Source organism: Cherax quadricarinatus, chromosome 30 (assembly GCF_038502225.1).
Source record: "Cherax quadricarinatus isolate ZL_2023a chromosome 30, ASM3850222v1, whole genome shotgun sequence".
NCBI lineage: Eukaryota > Metazoa > Arthropoda > Malacostraca > Decapoda > Parastacidae > Cherax > Cherax quadricarinatus.
Window position 1 is genome coordinate 27,404,092 of NC_091321.1, and position 20,827 is coordinate 27,424,918.

The following is a 20,827-nucleotide window of genomic DNA, read 5'->3' on the forward strand; positions in this document are numbered from 1 at the left end:
CTTTTTTGATGAAAATCACCCTGACACAGCTACTGCAAGCCGTGTTGGCAACCTGTACACTGACAATGTTGTGAACCACTTTAGGAAAGTCATAAAGGAACGAGAGGTACAGGTATCTATGGACAGATATATTGTGCGACAGAAGTCCAGTGACTCTGAAGCTGGTCCTAGTGGCATTAAAAGAACAAGGGAAGTAACCCCAGAAAAACACTTGCTACCTCAAGTGCTAATGGAAGGGGATTCCCCTTCTAAACACTAAGAAGATCAACGGTCTCCCCTCCTCCCATCCCATCAGTCATCACCAGATCTTCAATAAAGGTAAGTGTCGTAACTGTGCATGTCTTCTTCAGTTTGTGTGTATTAAAATTAATATTTCATGTGGTAAATTTTTTTTTCAATACTCTGGGGTGTCTTGCATGGATTAATTTGATTTCCATTATTTCTTATGGGGAAAATTAACTTGACTAACGATTATTTCGATTAACGATGAGCTCTCAGGAACGGATTAATATCGCTGGTTGAGGGTCCACTGTATATATTAAACATGAAATAACTTTAAAAACACTTGAAATTTTGGAAAGTTTCCGGACATAATGGAGAGACACGGTGCTCACGGAGAATGTAAACAAACCAGCTGGGGCGCGGTGACCATATTAGAAAGACGGGGGAGCTCTATAGCAAGTTTTGGTCATAATTTGAAATGTCCGTATTAGTGGAACGCCGTAAAGTGAAATGCCATAAAGCGGGGCCCTGCTGTAACTACATCAAAACATCTAATCAATGGAACTCCATCTAACTGATTTCAGAAATTATGGACAAAAAAATTGGCCAACCAAGCATTGGAAACATTGGACAAAATGGAAAAAAGTCTAAGTCCAGATTTTGTCCATAGTGATAGTGTCTGGTCTTCCAAATCATTGAACCATGTCTGATAATTCTAGCATTTGTCCTGTACAGGTTAGAGTGTCTGCATCCAGGATGTGTGTCTGATCCTTGTTGTGTGTGCACACACAGCATCTCTTCTGAGCCTGGGGTGGGGTGCTTTAGCCCATTAATGGGCTAAAGCACCCCACCCTGTCTCCCCAAAGGGAAATTCTTTTTTCAATTATTGCCAAAGTTTCACTGTATAATATTGACCAGTGACCACAAAAGCAGTGTACCTTTAAGAAGTTTCACTTATATATACATATGACTTTCAATATGTATTTTTAACAATTATTTCTCTGACTTTTTCAGCTTCATAATTTTTAAGCCTTCTTTTACCAGATGGCAATCCTGGCTGTGCAGCTGCATATTGCACATTTTTTTTTAACCCACTAGCTGTCTCTCACCGAGGTAGGATGACCCTCTTCTGGCCTCTTGATTACTTGAAGTTGAATGATTAGTGGTTTTCATCCTCACAACCGGTGGTCCAATTCTGATAAAGTACATCAGTTATCAGTGTACTATAGAAACATTTATCAAGAAATTTCTTCTGATCTAAGTCAACCAGATTAATATTACTTCCTGAAAATACCTTGGTGAATATTACCCTGAGACTTGCCTCTTGTACAGGTCCGCCATCACAAATCCGGCAATCAGTTATTCGGTTCCTTCAGTTATTCGGCACTGATTTTGGCTAGCATAATTTCAAATTTCCAAGGTCACCACACCAACCTGCTGGTACTGTTTGGTGGCGCTACTTGCTGCATAAGTCATTCCAATTTCTTTTTCTCCATTTATTGTTTTAACCTGCTTGCTTTTAGCCCTAGCCATGGTTCCAATGAATACAAGAAATGCTTCTCATTATGTAAAGCACCTACACAGTACATTATCCATTAAAGATAAGGTGGCTTTGAAGACACTGTCGTTTGCCATGAGCTCAGTCTCATGAAGCAGGAGAATATGCTTTATTATTATGCTAATATCAACACTACAGCTTATCTGCCTCTCACAACTGATCTAATATGACATAATAAACAATATAAATAACAGTAGTAGGTTGGTAGACAGCAACCACCCAGGGAAGTACTACCGTCCTGCCAGATGACTGTGAAACAAAAACCTGTAACTGTTTTGCATGATGGTAGGATTGCTGGTTTCTTTTTCTGTCTCATAAACACGCTAAGATAACAGGGATATCTTGCTACTCCTACTTACACTTTGGTCACACTTCATAGACACGCACATGCATATATATATATACATACATCTAGGTTTTTCTCCTTTTTCTAAATAGCTCTTGTTCTTTTTTATTTCTTCTATTGTCCATGGGGAAGTGGAAAAAGAATCTTTCCTCCGTAAGCCATGCGTGTCGTATGAGGCGACTAAAATGCCGGGAGCAATGGGCTAGTAACCCCTTCTCCTGTATACATTTACTAAAAAAGAGAAGAAGAAAAACTTTATAAAACTGGGTTGCTTAAATGTGCGTGGATGTAGTGCGGATGACAAGAAACAGATGATTGCTGATGTTATGAATGAAAAGAAGTTGGATGTCCTGGCCCTAAGCGAAACAAAGCTGAAGGGGGTAGGAGAGTTTCAGTGGGGGGAAATAAATGGGATTAAATCTGGAGTATCTGAGAGAGTTAGAGCAAAGGAAGGGGTAGCAGTAATGTTAAATGATCAGTTATGGAAGGAGAAAAGAGAATATGAATGTGTAAATTCAAGAATTATGTGGATTAAAGTAAAGGTTGGATGCGAGAAGTGGGTTATAATAAGCGTGTATGCACCTGGAGAAGAGAGGAATGCAGAGGAGAGAGAGAGATTTTGGGAGATGTTAAGTGAATGTATAGGAGCCTTTGAACCAAGTGAGAGAGTAATTGTGGTAGGGGACCTGAATGCTAAAGTAGGAGAAACTTTTAGAGAGGGTGTGGTAGGTAAGTTTGGGGTGCCAGGTGTAAATGATAATGGGAGCCCTTTGATTGAACTTTGTATAGAAAGGGGTTTAGTTATAGGTAATACATATTTTAAGAAAAAGAGGATAAATAAGTATACACGATATGATGTAGGGCGAAATGACAGTAGTTTGTTGGATTATGTATTGGTAGATAAAAGACTGTTGAGTAGACTTCAGGATGTACATGTTTATAGAGGGGCCACAGATATATCAGATCACTTTCTAGTTGTAGCTACACTGAGAGTAAAAGGTAGATGGGATACAAGGAGAATAGAAGCATCAGGGAAGAGAGAGGTGAAGGTTTATAAACTAAAAGAGGAGGCAGTTAGGGTAAGATATAAACAGCTATTGGAGGATAGATGGGCTAATGAGAGCATAGGCAATGGGGTCGAAGAGGTATGGGGTAGGTTTAAAAATGTAGTGTTAGAGTGTTCAGCAGAAGTTTGTGGTTACAGGAAAGTGGGTGCAGGAGGGAAGAGGAGCGATTGGTGGAATGATGATGTAAAGAGAGTAGTAAGGGAGAAAAAGTTAGCATATGAGAAGTTTTTACAAAGTAGAAGTGATGCAAGGAGGGAAGAGTATATGGAGAAAAAGAGAGAGGTTAAGAGAGTGGTGAAGCAATGTAAAAAGAGAGCAAATGAGAGAGTGGGTGAGATGTTATCAACAAATTTTGTTGAAAATAAGAAAAAGTTTTGGAGTGAGATTAACAAGTTAAGAAAGCCTAGAGAACAAATGGATTTGTCAGTTAAAAATAGGAGAGGAGAGTTATTAAATGGAGAGTTAGAGGTATTGGGAAGATGGAGGGAATATTTTGAGGAATTGTTAAATGTTGATGAAGATAGGGAAGCTGTGATTTCGTGTATAGGGCAAGGAGGAATAACATCTTGTAGGAGTGAGGAAGAGCCAGTTGTGAGTGTGGGGGAAGTTCGTGAGGCAGTAGGTAAAATGAAAGGGGGTAAGGCAGCCGGGATTGATGGGATAAAGATAGAAATGTTAAAAGCAGGTGGGGATATAGTTTTGGAGTGGTTGGTGCAATTATTTAATAAATGTATGGAAGAGGGTAAGGTACCTAGGGATTGGCAGAGAGCATGCATAGTTCCTTTGTATAAAGGCAAAGGGGATAAAAGAGAGTGCAAAAATTATAGGGGGATAAGTCTGTTGAGTGTACCTGGTAAAGTGTATGGTAGAGTTATAATTGAAAGAATTAAGAGTAAGACGGAGAATAGGATAGCAGATGAACAAGGAGGCTTTAGGAAAGGTAGGGGGTGTGTGGACCAGGTGTTTACAGTGAAACATATAAGTGAACAGTATTTAGATAAGGCTAAAGAGGTCTTTGTGGCATTTATGGATTTGGAAAAGGCGTATGACAGGGTGGATAGGGGGGCAATGTGGCAGATGTTGCAAGTGTATGGTGTAGGAGGTAGGTTACTGAAAGCAGTGAAGAGTTTTTACGAGGATAGTGAGGCTCAAGTTAGAGTATGTAGGAAAGAGGGAAATTTTTTCCCAGTAAAAGTAGGCCTTAGACAAGGATGTGTGATGTCACCGTGGTTGTTTAATATATTTATAGATGGGGTTGTAAGAGAAGTAAATGCGAGGGTCTTGGCAAGAGGCGTGGAGTTAAAAGATAAAGAATCACACACAAAGTGGGAGTTGTCACAGCTGCTCTTTGCTGATGACACTGTGCTCTTGGGAGATTCTGAAGAGAAGTTGCAGAGATTGGTGGATGAATTTGGTAGGGTGTGCAAAAGAAGAAAATTAAAGGTGAATACAGGAAAGAGTAAGGTTATGAGGATAACAAAAAGATTAGGTGATGAAAGATTGAATATCAGATTGGAGGGAGAGAGTATGGAGGAGGTGAACGTATTCAGATATTTGGGAGTGGACGTGTCAGCGGATGGGTCTATGAAAGATGAGGTGAATCATAGAATTGATGAGGGAAAAAGAGTGAGTGGTGCACTTAGGAGTCTGTGGAGACAAAGAACTTTGTCCTTGGAGGCAAAGAGGGGAATGTATGAGAGTATAGTTTTACCAACGCTCTTATATGGGTGTGAAGCGTGGGTGATGAATGTTGCAGCGAGGAGAAGGCTGGAGGCAGTGGAGATGTCATGTCTGAGGGCAATGTGTGGTGTGAATATAATGCAGAGAATTCGTAGTTTGGAAGTTAGGAGGAGGTGCGGGATTACCAAAACTGTTGTCCAGAGGGCTGAGGAAGGGTTGTTGAGGTGGTTCGGACATGTAGAGAGAATGGAGCGAAACAGAATGACTTCAAGAGTGTATCAGTCTGTAGTGGAAGGAAGGCGGGGTAGGGGTCGGCCTAGGAAGGGTTGGAGGGAGGGGGTAAGGGAGGTTTTGTGTGCGAGGGGCTTGGACTTCCAGCAGGCATGCGTGAGCGTGTTTGATAGGAGTGAATGGAGACAAATGGTTTTTAATACTTGACGTGCTGTTGGAGTGTGAGCAAAGTAACATTTATGAAGGGATTCAGGGAAACCGGCAGGCCGGACTTGAGTCCTGGAGATGGGAAGTACAGTGCCTGCACTCTGAAGGAGGGGTGTTAATGTTGCAGTTTAAAAACTGTAGTGTAAAGCACCCTTCTGGCAAGACAGTGATGGAGTGAATGATGGTGAAAGTTTTTCTTTTTCGGGCCACCCTGCCTTGGTGGGAATCGGCCAGTGTGATAATAAAATAAAAAAAAACATGTTAAATACTCCAGAATGAATAATATTTGGCATAACACTGAGCAGTTCGACAGAGGTATGAAGAGGATATGGTAAACAAATACCATTCTCCTATCCCTGTCTTAGTGGCTTATATTAGAGAAAACAGAGTATAGCACAGGGCTAACTGTGATATACACTCATACTGCACCATAAACCTGAAACAAAAAAGTTATTTTCTCTATATAGATTATCACACACAGCAGCATATGTGTAGAGAACCTAGGATAACCCAAAAAAGTCAATGTGGCTTATTTTTAGTACTTGACTTGGGTTATCCACGTATGATTTTTGGTAAATATTCGATTCCCAGCCAAGGTAGAAACATTAGGCATGTTTCTTTACACCTGTTGTCTGTTTACCCATCGGTAAATGGGTACCTGGGTGTTAGTCGACTAGTGTGGGTGTTATCCTGGGACACTGACCTAATTTTCTTGAAATACTCTGCACAACAAGCAGCTTTCTATATAGTAGTATGTCACTGATGTCAGCTAGGCCTGTATACCTTGTACATGTACGTGTAGTAAATAAAGATTTTTTTTTTTTTAACAAACTGGCGGTATCCCACCAAGGCAGGGTGGCCCAAAAAGAAAAATGAAAGTTTCTCTTTTTAAATTTAGTAATTTATACAGGAGAAGGGGTTACTACCCCCTTGCTTCTGGCATTTTAGTCGCCTCTTACAACATGCATAGCTTACGGAGGAAGAATTCTGTTCCACTTCCCCATGGAGATAAGAGGAAATAAACAAGAACAAGAACTAGTAAGAAAATAGAAGAAAACCCAGAGGGGTGTGTGTATATATATGCTTGTACACGTATGTGTAGTGTGATCTAAGTGTAAGTAGAAGTAGCAAGACGTACCTGAAACCTTGCATGTTTATGAGACAGAAAAAGGACACCAGCAATACTGCCATCATGTAAAACAATTACAGGCTTTCGTTTTACACTCGCTTGGCAGGACGGTAGTACCTCCCTGGGTGGTTGCTGTCTACCTACCTACTACCTACGAGTAAATAAAGATATTATTATTATTATTATTATTATTATTATTATTATTATTATTATATTATTTTCTCAGTTGTTTGTTGGGTTATCTTATTCAAACTTGGGTAATATATGATGGAAAGATACTTCTTAACGTACACCAAAAAATGAAAGAAATCAGACCATAAATAGCGGAGTTCACTTCTCAGCCATTAGCGGCCACTTAGCGGTATATTTTTGTATGTTTTTTTATGGTTATATTCTCATTTTTTCGGTCTCATTTGATAGAATGAAAGATATATTACAGAAATAGATATGATTTTGATTGCTTTCATGATGAAAAGTACCTTGAAATTGCACTCACAGTAGCGAAAATGTTCTATTCTTTAGCGAAGCTCAAGAGTAAACAAATGACGTCACCGTCCAATACCTGTCCACCCAAATTCTAAATGGGTTGACATTATTTATACACTTATTACAATAATGCAGCAGTCTGCATAACAGTACATCTATTTTTTTTTTTTTTTGTGAACAAAAATTCCAAATGGTAAGCAAGAGTAATTTAAGAGGGGCCTGGAGCCATGACTAATGAACAGAGAAAATGTTATTTTAGTGCCAGGAATGTCTGCATTGTTTATTCTGGACCCTATTTTGAAATTGGCATTGTTGAAATTTGTGTGAAATTGGCCAAATTGCCAATTTCTGACCACTTTATTGGATAGTTGAAGTAAGTGAATGGGCAGTTTCTTGTACTCAGTTGACAGACTAGAAGTAAATAAGTTTATTCAGGTATACACAAATACAGTTACATAGACTATCTTACATAGCAGTGTATGTATAGAGAACCTGGGATAACCCAGAAAAGTCAGACAAAGTGACTCATTTCCAGTACCTGGCTTGGGCTTGCCATATATAATTTTTGGTAAATATTTTTTTTTCTCGGTTATTTGTTGGGCTATCTCATTGAAACTTGGGCAATGTATGATGGAAAGATGCTTCTTAACGTACAACAAAAATAAAAAAAGATGGACCATAAATAAGGGAGTTCACTTCTCAGCCATTAGCCACCTCTTTGCAGTATATTTTCGTATGTTTTTTATGGTTGTATTCTCATTTTTTTGGACTCATTTGATAGAATAGAAGTTATATTACAGAAATAGACATGATTTTGATTGCTTTCATGATGAAAAGTACCTTGAAATTGAGCTCAAAGTAGCGGAAATGTTTGATTTTTGCCGATGTTCAATGAACTTTGTGTAAGTCAAGTTGGTTAATTTTATTAAGTGTATTCTAACCTAACCACTCTGTAATCCGGCAAACTCAGTAATCTGGCACACTACAGGTCCCAATGATGCCGGATTTGTGATGGAGGACCTGTACTGTAACTTTGGTATGTGTGTCTGCTAGTCTGCTAGGGGTTTCAAACTTAAGAGAAAAATATTAATCTTAGAAAAATAACAATAATATATTTCAATTTTATTTTGAATGTTGACTGTAAATTGTATTTGCCAAAGTTTGCTTATATTCCTTGTTATTATGCATAAAGCTTTATGGAAAAGGCAAAAAAACAAGAGATTCAAAAGCAAATGAACACCAAAAGATAGCAGTAGAAGAGGAGGGAAGGACATGGTTACCTGAGGTCTTATCTCAAGGTGAGTGAGGCTTCAGCCATTAATAAGGTTGCAGCATAGATAATAGCAGTTTTTGTGATTAATATTACATTGTAGATCACACAGAGATGTTCTTTGCTTGATTTGCTCATGCCAAATATCATGCCTTATTTAAAAATTGTACCATCTTTCTTAAATATCTTTGTTTTTTTGTTCATCAGGGCAAAATTCACTAGAAAGAAATGCAGACCTGAGGCAGAATCCCTCTCCTGCCAGAACAAATTCTCCAGAAAGAAGCATATGTAATCCCAAACTCGAGACTCGGTACAGAACAGTAGATGGTCATCAGTTAGTTGAAGACACCGCTGAGGCAGTAGTGAACCGACTTAGATTGCTCTTTGATCAAGAAACACAGGTTTGTTTAACTCTTGTTGATTAATAAGATACCATGCTTACATTTTAAACTGCATGGGTTTTGATTTTTTCTAGTGTTTCTGAATTGCTCTTCATTTTATAAAGAAAGTCTTTGGTTCTCATCATTGTTTATGATTTTGATTGCTTTCATGATGAAAAGTACCTTGAAATTGAGCTCAAAGTAGCGGAAATGTTCGATTTTTGCCGATGTTCAATAAACTGTGTAACTCAAGTTGGTTAATTTTATTAAGTGTATTCTAACTTAACCACTCTGTAATTCGGCAAACTCAGTAATCTGGCACAATACAGGTCCCAATGATGCCGGATTTGTGATGGAGGACCTGTACATGTATTTAAAATTTTTGAGTCATCATAAATTCAAAGATGTTAAATAATTACTCAACTTTAAAAACTGATTACAATGTCTCAGATCACCAACACTAATTAAGCCTAACTAAAATCTCTTAGCCAAAAGAAGATAAATCACATAGAACAAGTGCTAAGGAAAGAGAGAGGCAGAGAGAGCAGGAAGCTGATGTTGACAAGATCACTCAGCAGATCCACTACCTATTGGAAAGGTAAGCATTGCTATTCTGACAGAGCCTGAAATATAAAAAAGGATGTTACAGACCTAAGGTTCATTGTGAATTTCATTACTAGTTGGAGAGAAATATGTGTTTGTACAGTACTGTCTGTGTGTTGAGCAGAACTGCTCTCGTTGTGCACCATTTTCAGTGCTTAATCTATCTTATAATTGTTTTTAACACACTGGGCGTCTCCCATTGAGGCAGGTGACCCCAAAAAAGAAACACTTTCACCATCATTCACATCATCACTGTCTTGCCAGAGGCATGCAGATACAACAGTTCAGATATCCCTCCAAACAGCAAATATCCCAAACCTCTTCTTTAGAGTGCAGGCACTGCACTTCCCACCTACAGGTCTCAAATATGGTTAACCAGTTTCCCTGAATCCCTTCACAAAATATTACCTTGCTCACACTCCAACAGATTGTCAGGTCACAAAAATCACTTGTCTCCACCCCTAACATGCTCACACATGCCTGCTGCATGTTTAAGCTCCTTGCAAAAGAACCTCCTTTACCCTCTCCCTCCATCATTTCCCAGGATGACCCTCCACGTCATCCTATTTTGCTCCATCCTCTAAATGACCAAACCACCTCAACAACCTCTCCTCAGCCCTCTGTATTAGTAACTCTGCGCCTCCTAGTCTCCAGACTACAAATTCTCTGTATAATATTTACACCACACATTACCCTTAGACATGTCTCCACTGCCTCCAACCTCTTCCTTGCTGCAACATTCACAACTCATGCTTCACACACACACACACACATACAATAGTTCTGGCACCACTATATAGTGGTACCTCAAGTTTCGAACAGCTCCAAACTCGAACAGTTATGTAAGTGTATTTTGAAACGGAGTAATCTAATTTACATTATTCCTCATGGGAACAGATTTGCTCGGTATCAGCACTCAACCAGCCTTCTGAAACGAATTAAGATCGTAACTCGAGGTACCACTGTACTCTCATACATTTTCCTTTATGCCTCCATGGATAATATTCTTTGTCTCCGCAGATGACTCAATGCACCACTCACCATTTTTACTCATCAGTTTTATGGTTCTTGTCTTTCATAGACCCATCTGCTGACAAGTCCACTTCTAAATATCTGATCACAGTCACTTCCTTTATACTTCCTACTTATAATCTCACATCCAATCTCTCATTGCCTATACTTTTTGATACTTTCATTACCTTGCTCTTTCTTTTGTTGACTTGTAATTTCCTTTTATATACCTTTTTGGATTTGTTTATCAACCTTTGCAACTCTTCTTCTGAATCTCCCAAAAGAACCATACCATTGGCAAAAAGCAACTGTGACAACTCCCACTTTGAACAAGATTCAGTTTTTCAATCCTACACCTCTCAGTAACACTTTAGGATTCACTTCTTTTACAACCCCATCTGTTAATTTGTTAACCCTTTCAGGGTCCAAGGCCCAAATCTGGAGTCACGCACCAGTGTCCAAGAATTTTCAAAAAAAAAATTTGTTATTTTTTCTTATGAAATCGTAGAGAATCTTTTTGTGAAGGTAATAAAACAAAAAGTACGAAATTTGGTGGAAAAATGACGAAATTATGCTCTTGCGAATTTTGATGTGTCAGCGATATTTACGAATCAGTGATTTTGCCGACTTTGACTCCCATTTTAGGCCAATTACATTATTCCAATCAACCAAATTCTTAGCTATTTCACTAGTATTACTTCTATTCTATCGATTGAGCACAAGAAATCGCCAAGTCAACTGTTTCAACTACAAAATAAAGTGATCGGAAATTGTTAATTTGGCCAATTTAACACAAAGTTCAAAATATTCCAATTTCAAAATAGGGTCCAGAATGAACAATGTAGGCATTCCTGGCACTAAACTAACATTTCCTCTGTTCATTAGTTATGTTTTGAGGCTTTACAAATAAATTCCATTTTGATTTTTTATTCACATAATGAATTTTTATTCACACCAAAAAATAGAAGATTTACTGTTATGCAATACTGTAATAATTGTATAAATATCATCACCATATTTGTGAATGTATATTAGACCCACCAGCTGACGTGTATTAGACGTGTGAGGTCGTTTGTTTACTCTTGAATATCGGCAAAAATTTAACATTTCTGCTACTTTGAGCTCAGTTTCAAGCCATTTCCAGTGCTAAAACCAATCAAAATCATCTCTATTTCTGTAATATGTCTTCCATTCTATCAAATGAGACCAAGAAATCGCAAATACAACTATAAAAAACATACGAAAAAACACTGCAAAGTTGCTGTTTTAATCGAAAAATCATGATTACATTTTTTTTCTCTCATTATACACAGTGTGCTGCAGGATCTGTTTTATGTGGTGCACACATACCACATAGATGTATTCTCTCATATCTAGGCCCAAATGTACCACTCACAGTTTATCAGAGTGAGCTGAGCTCATGGCGTAGATCTACGGTTTGGACCCTGAACGTAAAGCCGTAGATCTACGGGACGGACCCTGAAAGGGTTAAACAATCATGATGACATTACACATTCTGTTTAAGGTCTACTTTTATTTATTTATTTATTTATTTATTTATTTATTTATTTAGTAATTTTAGCATACAGAGGTACAAAAAAATACAGGTAAGAGCAGCATGCCAAAGCCACTTATATGCATAGCATTACGGGCTGGCTTAAAATTAACTTAAGATTGACTAAGCAATGATGAAATCAGTGATAAAACATTATTGTAAACAGATAACTATAAAGCACAAATGAGTATTACAAAGACAGGTCATATGGTTGCATGCATTGCTGTACATTCAGTCGAATGGAGTATTCTGTTAGGTAGTGTATTTAAAAAAATAACAAAGTTAGATTGGGTCCTAGGTTTAACATTTGTGTAATATAATTGTGAGTAACATATAGGATATACAATTTATAAGGTTCAGTTATTCAGTATTTATTTGGTTTTGAGTGAGTAAGTGATCTTTGAGAAGAGACTTGAATTTATAAACAGGTAGTGTTTCTTTTATATTTACAGGTAATGAATTCCAGATTTTAGGGCCTTTTATGTGCATTGAGTTTTTGCATAGCGTGAGATGGACACGAGGAACATCAAAGAGTGATCTGTGCCTTGTGTTATGGTCATGTGTTCTGTTGAGGTTGGCAAGGAGATGTTTGAGGGGAGGGTTAATATCAGAGTTAAGTGTTCTATGTATGTAATAAGTGCAGTAATAAGTATGGATGTTTTGTATGGTGAGTAGGTTGAGTGTCTTGAATATTGGTGGAGTGTGCTGCCTGTAGTGAGAATTTGTTATCATTCTAACTGCAGCCTTTTGTTGGGTAATTAGTGGTCTGAGATGGTTAATTGTTGTTGAGCCCCATGCACAAATTCCATAGGTGAGATAGGGGTAAATAAGAGAGTGATAAAGGGCCAGGAGGGCTGACTGTGGAACATAGTACCGTATCTTCGATAGTATGCCTACAGTCTTGGAAATTTTCTTAGAAATTTGTTGTATATGTGTATGAAATTTGAGTCTATTATCAAGGTGGATTCCTAAGAATTTTCCCTCTGTTAGCTTTGTGATAGGTGATCTGTTTATCGTTATGTTAAGAGGTACATCTGTAGCTCTGTTACCAAACTGAATGAAGTAGGTTTTGTCAATGTTTAGTGTAAGTTTGTTAGTCCTCATCCAGGTAGATATTTTCTGTAATTTGGTGTTTACAGTATTGGCTAGCGTGGCTGGGCTCGGGTGAGAGAAGACGTATGTAGTGTCATCTGCAAAAAGTGTGGGTTTGAGTAATTGCGAAGCATTTGGTAGGTCATTTATGTATAGGAGAAAGAGAAGAGGGCCAAGGACACTTCCCTGTGGGACACCAACTGTAATTGGTTGAGTGGAAGAGCTTGCCCCATTTGTGTACACATTGGCTTCTGTTGCTGAGGTATGACTTGAGGTAGTTGAGGGAGTGCCCTCTAATACCATAGTGTGACAATTTTACGTGGAGCAAGTCATGGTCAACTGTATCAAAAGCTTTACGTAAGTCAATGAAGATCCCCAGTGGGACTTCTTTTTTCTCTATTGCAGTGTATATATGTTCTAGCATGTGTATAATAGCATCATTAGTATTTTTATTAGGCCTGAATCCAAATTGGCAGGGGTTGAGAATGTTTTGGGAGATGAGGTAGGAGTAGATTCGTTAATGAATTAATTTTTCAAAGATTTTTGAGAGAGGGTGTAAATTGGATATTGGCCTATAGTTATTCAACTCTGTTTGGTCTCCTCCTTTATGGATCAGGGTGACCCTTGCTATTTTGAGAGCTGTAGGGAAGGTGGAGGATTCAGTGGATTTGTTAAAGAGTGTTGCAATGATTGGTGATAGTACTTGTGATACTTTTTTGTATATAAAGGGTGGTAAGGTATTTAAATCTCCTGCCTTGTTTTTTAGTGCATTGATAATAAGGGAGACTTCGTATGGGTTAGTCGGAGCTAGGAACAGTGTGTTCGGGTAGTTGCCAGTGAGGTAGTCATTTGGTGGGGTATCTGAGTTTGGGATTTTATTGGCAAGGTGATCTCCCTCTGTCCTACTTACCCTATCCACATAAAAGCTCTTTACTGCATCAGGTAACCTACCACATATTCCATACATTTGCAGCATCTACCACATTGCTCCACAATACAAACTGGCATATGCATTTTTTCTTTTTCAACCAACCCGCCATATCCCACCAAGCCAGGGTAACCTAAATAGAAAAATGAAAGTTTCTCTTTTTAACCCATTAACTGTCCAAACTTAGATCTACGTTCTTACCGCTAGCACTCCAAACGTAGATCTACGTTTTATTTTTCCTGCCTTCAGATTTGGCGTGATAGGCCTGAGTGGTCTAGACATGAGAGAATGGGTCTATGCACTCAGTGTGCACTGTATGGAAAAATCAGGGACCATGCGGCACTGCATGGTAACACCAGTTAGTTTCAGCTCTATCCTGGGTCAACATCATGGCAAACCCTCTTGATTCATTCACGTCTCGTTGTATTAACACTCTTTATTTTGAGGAAAGTGACATAGAACATGAGTTTAGTGGATTTGAGACCAATGTGGCCACTAATGAAGTCACCACGATCATAAAGTCACTTAAAAATAACTCGGGGGAATCTGTCTCACGTCCCACCATTATTGTACAAGCGAGCGGCCCATGTCCTTTCGCATGCTATTACATTACTTTTTAACAAGTCACTAGAAACTAGCACTTTCCCGACACTACTCAAGACAGCAAAGGTTACACCAATACATAAAGGTGGTGACCCTACAGACGTAAACAACTATAGGCCAATATCAAACTTACCATTGCTATCCAAAATCTTCAAGAAACTCGTGCACAGGAGACTATATTCATTTATAACGTCACAAAACATACTCAACCCCTGCCAATTTGGATTCAGGAAAAATAAAAGCACTAATGATGCAATTATAAAAATGCTAGACTTGCTTTACACAGCATTGGAAAATAAGGAATATATGCTAGGAATTTTTATTGACCTAAGAAAAGCGTTTGACACAGTAGACCACGGCATCCTACTCCACAAGCTTGACCACTATGGTATAAGAGGCCATGCGCTTGCATATTTTAAATCCTACCTTTGTAATAGGTATCAGTATGTCACCATTAAAGACACAGCCTCATCAATACGGCCACTTGATACTGGAGTTCTGCAGGGAAGTGTCCTTGGACCCCTGTTCTTCCTCATTTACATCAATGATCTTCCAAACATATCCCAACACCTGAAACCCATTCTCTTTGCTGACGACACGACTTATGTCATCTCCCACCCTAATCTTGCCACCCTCAACACCATTGTTAACGAGGAGCTGCTCAAAATGTCGACTTGGATGACAGCCAATAAACTTACACTTAACACTGGCAAAAACCTACTATATTATGTTTGGTAGCAGAGCAGGTGTTGCGCAACTTAACATTAACCCTTTGACTGTCACAACCCCCAATCCTGAGGTGTCTCCTGGTGTCGCAAAATTTAAAAAAAAAAAAATTATTTTTTCTTATGAAATGATAGAGAATCTGTTCCCGATTGTAATGACACCAAAAAAACGAAATTTGATGGAAAACTGACGGAATTATGCTCTCGCGAAGTTAGCGACCTTGGCGCTGTTTACAAATGGGCGATTTTGCCCACTTTGAGCCCTATTTTTGGCTAATTTCATTGTTCCAGTCGCCCAAACTCATAGCTTTTTCTTTAGAACTCCATTTTTTCTATTGATTGAGTACAAGAAACTGCCCATTTACCAATTTCAACTACCTAATAATGTGGTCAGAAATTTGCAATTTGGCCAATTTCACGAAAACTAAAAAATATGACAATTTCAAAATAAGGTCCAGAATGAACAATGCAGACATTCCTGGCTCTAAAATAACATTTTCTTTGTTCATCAGTCATGTCTCCAGGCCCCTCTGATATTACTCTTGCTTTCTATTTTGAATTTTTATTCAAACAAAAAATAGAAGACTTACTATTATGCAGACTACTGCAATACTGTAATAATTATATAAATAGCATCAACCCATTCATGACTGCATATTAGAATGGCTAGTTGGACATTTATTGGACAATGGCATCATTTGTTTACTTTTGAACATTGGTAAAAATCAAACATTTCCCCATTGTGAGCTCCATTTCTAGGTTCTTTTTATAGTAAAATAAATCAAAATCACCTCTATTTCTATAATATGTTTTCCATTCTATCAAATGAGACCAAGAAAACGAGAATACACCCATAAATACTATACGAAAATAGACCACAAAGTCGGCATTTTAATTAAAAAAACATTCGGAGTTTTTTTTTTCTCATTATGCACTGCATGCTCCAGGATTTTTTTTATATGGTGCACACTGACTACACAGACCCATTCTCTCACATGTGGGCCTACCAGCTTTCTCCTGCTTGATTTGAAGCCGCTAGAATTTATGAGTATATATACGTCAAACACGGTACCTCGTAAGACGTATATATACGGCCGCGACAGTCAAAGGGTTAAGATCGACAACACTCTAATTGCCAGACATAATGAGGGCAAATTCCTTGGCCTATACCTCGACAACAACCTAAATTTCAGCACCCATATCCAACACATAACAAAAAAAGTATCCAAAATGGTGGGGATCCTCTCCAAGATACGATACTACTTGCCGCAAACTGCCCTTCTCACACTATACCGTTCACTTATATATCCATACCTCACCTATGCTATCTGTGCTTGGGGTTCAACTGCAGCAACACACCTAAAGCCAATAATAACCCAATAAAAAGCCACTAAATCCACTAAATCCCATCCCTGGCAACCCTCCCCCCCCCACTCTTCATAGATCTAAACTTACTCCCTGTTCAGAACATCCACACTTACTACTGTGCAATCTATATCTACAGGACCTTAAATTCCAATATTAACTTTAACCTAAAATGCTTTCTTGATAGTTGTGACAGGATCCACAGGCATAACACCAGACACAAACATCTCTATGACATTCCCCGTGTTCGACTAAACCTTTACAAAAATTCAATGTATTTCAAAGGACCTAAAATCTGGAACACCCTACCTGAAAACTAGAACTGCAGACACATTCATCACTTTCAAAACTACAGTTAGAAAACATCTTATCTCCCTGATACACCCCGACAACTAACTACATGATAACCACCTGGTGGTTCACAATTACTCTCATTCACCCACTGACTATAAACCCAGAAATACTAATCTTAATCTTAAAATAATAAATCCTAGCCAGTCATAAGTTTGCCTATGATACTCCAATATAGACACTGTGTATTGTGCCAAAACAAAAGCATTCACATTGCTAAACTCACAAATTATGATGTAGTCACTTAGCCTTAATACCATAATCTGTAAGGATTCAATGTTAAGAATTAATCTAAGTCTGCCCGAAATGCCTAGCCATGCTAGGTGTCCTAGTGGCCCCCTCTGTAATTAGTATTTTATAACATGTAAACCACACAATACCCAAAACCTGTAAACCCCACATTGTAACCCTTATAGAGAGTAAACTTGAATTGAATTGAACTAATGATCAAGGAATTGGTGAAAATATTGACAATAACCCAAATAACGCTCAGCCCATCACCTCTGGGTTGGCCAGTGGGGCCAGGCACCTCTGGAATGGCCAGTGTTACAACTCAGAGGCTGCTACGCAAGAGGAAATTATCATATTCTGTCATTTTTGGTGAAGATGAGAGTGAGTGATATAAGTGATGACGAGATTGATTTTATGACCATAGATGAATCGTCAAGTGATGGTGATATACATTATTCCCCAGTGAAACATATCTTTAAGTGTCATTGCCTATGTTCAGGCAGTGTGTCATATGCAGTGCCCAAGGGTCGTGGGAGGTCACAATCGAAAACTCCAGCAACTGATAGTGACAGTGATCATGAAGGAGGTGGTGGTGGTGGGTGGCATGGTACCTGGCCCACATGGCGCATTAGGTGGGCAGACAAAGGACTGCCTGACACCCCCTCAACCACGTCCTGCCTCCACTCACATCCCCCCTCCTGCTCCCCCACACCCCATGGCTCAGGTCCACCCTGCACCATGTGATTGTGAGTGGAACTGGACACAAAGTACAACATTCGTGCCACATCCTTTCAATTTTGATGTCAGTAGAAGTGGCATCCTCCCACAATGTCCCATCACGAATGAGTCTACAGAGTTAGACTTTTTCCAACTATACTTTGATGGGCTGCTAATGAACTTGATTGTCACCCAGACAGACAATTACTACCTCTATATAATGGACAACACAGAGGTTGCAGAATCATCACGGCTGTGCAGATGGAAAGATACAACTGTGGCTGAAATGTATTTATTCCTTGGCACTGTCATGCTTAGGCCTCATATGTATAAGCACAATACAGCACAGTACTGTTCCACATACTACATACTTCTTCAGTACTCCTGTCTTCCATGACTTCCTTCCTTGCAACAGATTCACTCTGTTGCTACAAATGTTGCACTTCTCAGACAGGAATAGGCCCGACAGAAATGACCTTCTATACAAAATCTGGGAAGTGTTTATGTATCTGAAGCAGAAATTCAGTTCCTATATTTATCCATTCAAGAACATTGTTGTCGACGAGTCCTTGATTCTGTTCAAGGGACGCCTGTCATTCAAGCAATATATACTGAGCAAACGTAATCACTTTGGTATAAAACTGTTTGTTATGTGTGACTGTGAGAGTGGCATAGGGTTGGATATCACTGTCTACACCTGGAGAAACACACTCAATGATGATAAGTGGATGTTGGGCATTTCCGGTGATGTTGTTCGCAAAATTGATGGAGCCATACCTTGGCAAGGGTCATACATTGTTCACAGACAACTAGTATACAAGCCCTATGCTTACTGATTTCCTAAATGTGAACAATACTGATATATGTGGAACAGTGAGAAGAAATAGAAAACATATGCCAAGGTTCAATGGAAGCAGTGCTGAAGGTGCAGTGCAAGCATTTCATGCCAATGACATCATGGCACTGACATGGCATGACAAATGGGACATGACATTGCTGTCAACCATCTACAGAAATGAGATGGTACAAACAGACAAAGTGAACAGGGACACCAATGAATGCATTGTAAAGCCAGCTGCTGTTGTCAACTATACGAACAATATGCGACTAGTCGACAAGTGTGACATGATGATAGGGTTCATTGACTGTGTGTGTAGGAATCACAAGTGGTATATGAAAGTGCTTTTCCACCTTGTAGACATTGCAGTGCTCATTGCCTTCAATATGTATGAAATAAAGACTGGAAAATGACTTTGTTATGCAGAATTCACCCTAAATGTTATCAAGCAGATAGCAAAAAATTATGGTACCACACCTATACCTGCCCCTCAACAGCGACCTGTCACACCACAACCTGTTCCCTAACCACAAACAGTGGGGAAAGTGCTAGACCGAATCTTCAATAACTGTCACTACCTGATACCAATACTGCCTACCCCAAAAAAGAAGTATTCTCAGAAAAAGTGTATTGTGTGTGCTAACACCTCAAGGCGACCCCAACAGCGGAAGGACACACGATTCCTGTGTCAGCACTGTGGAGTGGCACTCTGTATGAATCCATTTTTCATGGAGTATCATACAATCCTGGAGTACTAGAAACATAACTGGGACATGTAAATACTTGTATAGTTGTAGAAATAGAATGTGATCCAGCCAGGTGTACAATATCACCTATAAGCATGTACATGTGTGTTTGTGACAGTATGATTAATAATTTCATGCAGAATATTTGTGTCTAAACAACAATTGGCTATCATATCAAAAAATCTACTATAAAACATTATTATCATACCATAAAAACTGTGAAAATTAAAAAAAGGGAAAAAGATAAATCTGTAGAATTTCTGCAAGCGGCAGCTTTTCATGTTGCCGTCAGGTGAGCGACACTCGCCGACTTTGTGGCCTAATATCTCCGTAAGTACTGACTCTTAAAATTTTTTTCTTACATTTATGTAAAATGAAAGCCTGTAATTGTTTTACATGATGGTAGAATTGCTGGTGTCCATTTTTCTGTCTCATAAACATGCAAGATTTCAGGTACGTCTTGCTACTTCTACTTACGCTTAGGTCACACTACACATACATGTACAAGCATATACTGTATATACACACCCCTCTGGGTTTTCTTCTATTTTCTTACTAGTTCTTGTTTATTTCCTCTTATCTCCATGGGGAAGTAGAACAGAATTCTTCCTCCGTAAGCCATGCGTGTTGTAAGAGGCGACTAAAATGCTGGGAGCAAGGGGCTGATAACCCATTCTCCTGTACAAATTACTAAATTTAAAAAGAAAAACTTTTGTTTTTCTTTTTGGGCCACCCTGCCTTGGTGGGATACGGCCGGTTTGTTGAAAAAAAAAATGTAAAAAATGTCCTCTTTATTTATTTTTTTTTTTCAAATTATGCGAAGCGCTGGGCGAGAGAACGTAGATCTACGTTTGGACAATTAAGGGGTTAAATTTAATAATGTATACAAGAGAAGGGGTTACTAGCCCCTTGCTCCCAGCATTTTAGTCACCTCTTATGACACGCATGGCTTATGGAGGAAGAATTCTGTTCCACTTTCCCATGGAGATAAGAGGAAATAAACAAGAACAAGAACTGTATTAAGAAAACAAGAAAACCCAGAGGGGTATGTACATATATGCTTGTACATGCATGTGTAGTGTGACCTAAGCACAAGCAGAAGTAGCAAGATATACCTGGTATCTCACATGTTTATGAGGCAGAAAAAAAAAAAGAAACCAGCAATCCTACCATCATGTAAAACAATTACAGGTTTCCATTTCACACTCACTTGACAGGACAGTAGTGCCTCCCTGGGTGGTTGCTGTCTACCAACCTATTACCTATATGCCTTTTTTCTACATCCATAAATACAATGAAAGGTTAGTTACCCTTATCTAAGTATTGTTCCCTTATGTACTTCAGTGTAAACACTTAGCCCACACATCCCCAACCTTTCCTAAAATCTCTTATGTTTACCTGCAGTCCTATTCTGTCTTACCTATAATTCTTTCAATAATTACTATACACGCTACCCAATACAGTGGACCCCCGGTTTACGATATTT

General features: G+C 38.8%; 1 protein-coding gene across 4 annotated transcripts in view; it reads left to right on the forward strand.

Moving 5' to 3' along the window:
- Nucleotides 1-20,827, forward strand: part of LOC128692770 (uncharacterized) — a 91,263-nt gene that overhangs the window by 63,213 nt on the left and 7,223 nt on the right. For all 4 annotated transcript variants that reach the window (XM_053782129.2, XM_070090044.1, XM_053782127.2 and 1 more), the window contains 3 exons: nucleotides 8,119-8,224; nucleotides 8,404-8,597; nucleotides 9,065-9,174. In XM_053782129.2, coding sequence (XP_053638104.2) covers nucleotides 8,119-8,224; nucleotides 8,404-8,597; nucleotides 9,065-9,174 — 410 coding nt within the window. The remainder of the gene's footprint in view (nucleotides 1-8,118; nucleotides 8,225-8,403; nucleotides 8,598-9,064; nucleotides 9,175-20,827) is intronic.